General features: G+C 58.2%; 2 protein-coding genes across 2 annotated transcripts in view; one reads left to right on the top strand and one right to left on the bottom strand.

Moving 5' to 3' along the window:
• Nucleotides 1-1,179, top strand: part of LOC107215369 (transducin-like enhancer protein 1) — a 10,920-nt gene extending 9,741 nt beyond the window's left edge. The window contains exons 16-18 of the mRNA XM_033520093.1: nt 39-193; nt 519-595; nt 769-1,179. Coding sequence (XP_033375984.1) covers nt 39-193; nt 519-595; nt 769-876 — 340 coding nt within the window. The 3' untranslated portion in view covers nt 877-1,179. The remainder of the gene's footprint in view (nt 1-38; nt 194-518; nt 596-768) is intronic.
• A 767-nt stretch (nt 1,180-1,946) lies between these two features.
• The window catches only part of LOC107215592 (TLE family member 2, transcriptional corepressor), a 14,087-nt gene continuing 13,178 nt past the window's right edge, over nt 1,947-2,855 (bottom strand). Inside the window, exons 16-18 of the mRNA XM_033520156.1 lie at nt 2,768-2,849; nt 2,561-2,637; nt 1,947-2,478 (exon numbers count right to left, since the gene is read on the bottom strand). Coding sequence (XP_033376047.1) covers nt 2,371-2,478; nt 2,561-2,637; nt 2,768-2,849 — 267 coding nt within the window. The 3' untranslated portion in view covers nt 1,947-2,370. The remainder of the gene's footprint in view (nt 2,479-2,560; nt 2,638-2,767; nt 2,850-2,855) is intronic.

Raw genomic sequence — 2,855 nt, 5'->3', positions numbered from 1 at the left:
GGCACCTGCTGGGCCACGGTGTGAGCCTGTCTGTCCCCTCAGATCTTCTCCCTGGGCTACTGCCCGATGGGAGAGTGGCTGGCGGTGGGGATGGAGAGCAGCAACGTGGAGATCCTGCACGTCACCAAACCCGACAAGTACCAGCTGCACCTCCACGAGAGCTGTGTCCTCTCTCTCAAATTCGCCTCCTGCGGTAGGCATGCCTCTCCTGGCCCCCCTTGCTCTGGAGCTTCATGGATGCCACCTCTCCTTCTGTCCGTGTGTCGCAGGGCTCATTGCACTGTGGTCGAGCATTTGTTCTGGTAGCCAGCCCTGTGGATGATAGTCAGAGAAGGGGTATCCATTCCTCCTGGAGAAGTGCTGGCTGCTGGAGCCAAACTCCCCTTTGTGTTCCCTTGGCTCGTGCTTGGCAGAGATGTGGCTCTCTCTGTGTGTTTCACAGCCTGGGCAGGACCTGCTGCTGGGATGCAGCTGCTGGGTCTGGTTTGGTGACACGAGGCTGCTTTGTCCCTCCACAGGGAAGTGGTTTGTGAGCACGGGGAAGGACAACCTGCTCAACGCCTGGCGGACGCCCTACGGAGCCAGCATCTTCCAGGTGAGCAGCCAGCAGCACTGGGGGCTGCCACGAGCTGCCCAGCACAACCCAGCTCTAATGATGTGTCAGCAATAACCAACCCCATCAACTCATCCCTGCAGCCTCCCCGGGAGGAGTTGGGGTTGGGACCTTGCTCTGGGGCTGTTTCTTGTGCTTACCCCTGTTCTCTCCAGTCAAAGGAAACCTCCTCCGTCCTCAGCTGCGACATCTCCACGGACGACCAGTTCATCGTCACCGGCTCAGGGGACAAGAAAGCGACAGTTTACGAGATCATTTACTGAGCCCAAGAGGTGCCAAGTGCAGGACAGGCAGGTGTCCACGTGGATGGACAGGTGGACTCTACCTGCCCTGCTGCTGACTTCCCAAAGAACGTGCAGCCAGTGGCTGCGGCATCCCAGCTGGAGGAGAGCGGAGAGGGGTGGAGGTGACCCTGGGGCTGTGGCCAGGCATGGTGCAGGCTGCTGCTCGGGGTGGATTTCCTGGGGACTTTCTCCTTGTTTTGTTCTTTGTGGGTTTCTTTCTAAATCTAGACTGTGGGAGTTGGAGAAGCGGGGGGAGGTCTGGCATTGTTAGGGGTTTTGTTTGGGTGCTTTTTTTATTTTTGTTTTTAACCTTTTGTTGTGGGGTTTTTATTTGTTTAAGGCTCTGGGTCTGCCAGGGTGGATGGGCTCTGGCCCCACTTCCCTCTGTGCCTCCCAGGGTGTATTTAATAATAAAAACAAACAAAAAAAAAGCGGCTGTGCCTTGTCCTGGGCAGCACCCTCGATGCTCCATGGGGGCGGGATGGAACCAGGTGAGAAGGGGTGTGACCATGGCAGGACCCTTGTCCCTTTCAGTCACAATTTGCTGCTCCTTTCCCGTGTTGAGGTGGGTCTGGGGCAGCTCCTCCGTGGGCAGAGCCCATCCCTGGCCGTGGTGGGCACAGAGTGCGGCGTGGCCGCGGTGCCGCCGGTGGAGCCTCGGGCTCGGCAGGGCGCAGGGGAGAGAGGCCGGCGCTGGAGGAAGCGGTTTTTGAAGGAAATGAGATGTGAGCACTCGGCGCTTGCCTTATCGGTCTGGCCGCCCGCCAGCACTGCCGTGGGCAAGCAGAGCTGCTCCCAAGAGCCGTGGGGCTGGCTGCGGTGTGGCAGCTGCTCTGGGCTCCTGCCCCAGCCACAGCTCACCACAGGCACCACACAGCGGTGCTGGAGGTGGGACTGCCACGGCAGGCGAGCAGCCACGCTTCTGCCACCCTGGGAGCGTCCTCCTGGCCAAAAACAGCCCCCCAGGACACCCTTCAGAGAGAGCCCAGCCCTTGGCACAGCTGGCAGCAGTGGCTGGCAAAAGACCCTGCCCAGAACTAGCCCAGCCCTTCTTTTGTTCATTTTTATTAGTAAGGGATTGAAAACATAGTTAAATACATTTCTTTACTGATAATTTACAGCTGTTTCTGCAGCAGAAAATGGGTGCCATTAAATCAGTAGCAGTAATTCAGGAGACACACGCTCTCAGGCTTTGTCTAGCTCCCTGTGCAGCCAGCCTGAGGGACAGACAGTGCCCAGGCTGTCCAGCCCAGCCCTTGCCCAGCCTCAGGAGATGCCAGGCTACACACCCAGCCCTCCAGCCCCGTGCAGGAGAATGGGGCTGGGGCCTTTGTTTGGAGTCTGAAAGCAGGGGAGGAGGAAGAAAAGAAGAGCTGCAGGAGGGCAGGTCCAACACTGGAGGCCTCTGTGAACCTTGGTGGCTTTGGGCAAGGTGTGCCCCCTTTCCTGATGGAGCAGGGATGGCGACAGGAGTCAGTAAACCACCTCATAGACTGTGGCCTTCTTATCACCAGAGCCCGTAACGATGAACTTGTCATTGACAGAGATGTCACAGCTCAGGACTGACGAGGACTCCTTACACTGTGAGTGAGAGGGCAGGAGATGAGAGCAGGGCTGGTGCCTGGAGCCAGCATCATCCCCCTGCAGAAATCCCTCAGCCCACCTGGAAGATGCTGGCTCCGTAGGGCGCCCGCCAGGCGTTGAGCAGGTTGTCCTTCCCCGTGCTCACAAACCACTTCCCTGGGACAGGAGACAAAGTGGCTGTCAACATCTGGGACTCCATTCAGGGGAGCTGAGCATGGGGGAATGAACCAAAGGGATAAATCTGAGGCTATCCACAGCCCAGGCAGAAAAAACAGCCCTTGCCTACCGCAGGAGGCGAATTTGAGAGAGAGGACACAGCTCTCGTGGAGGTGCAGCTGGTACTTGTCGGGTTTGGTGACGTGCAGGATCTCCAC

The sequence above is a fragment of the Parus major genome, chromosome 28 (genome assembly GCF_001522545.3).
Source record: "Parus major isolate Abel chromosome 28, Parus_major1.1, whole genome shotgun sequence".
Taxonomy (NCBI): domain Eukaryota; kingdom Metazoa; phylum Chordata; class Aves; order Passeriformes; family Paridae; genus Parus; species Parus major.
The sequence above is the reverse complement of the archived record's forward strand: the minus strand, read 5'-3'. Positions and strand labels throughout refer to the sequence as shown.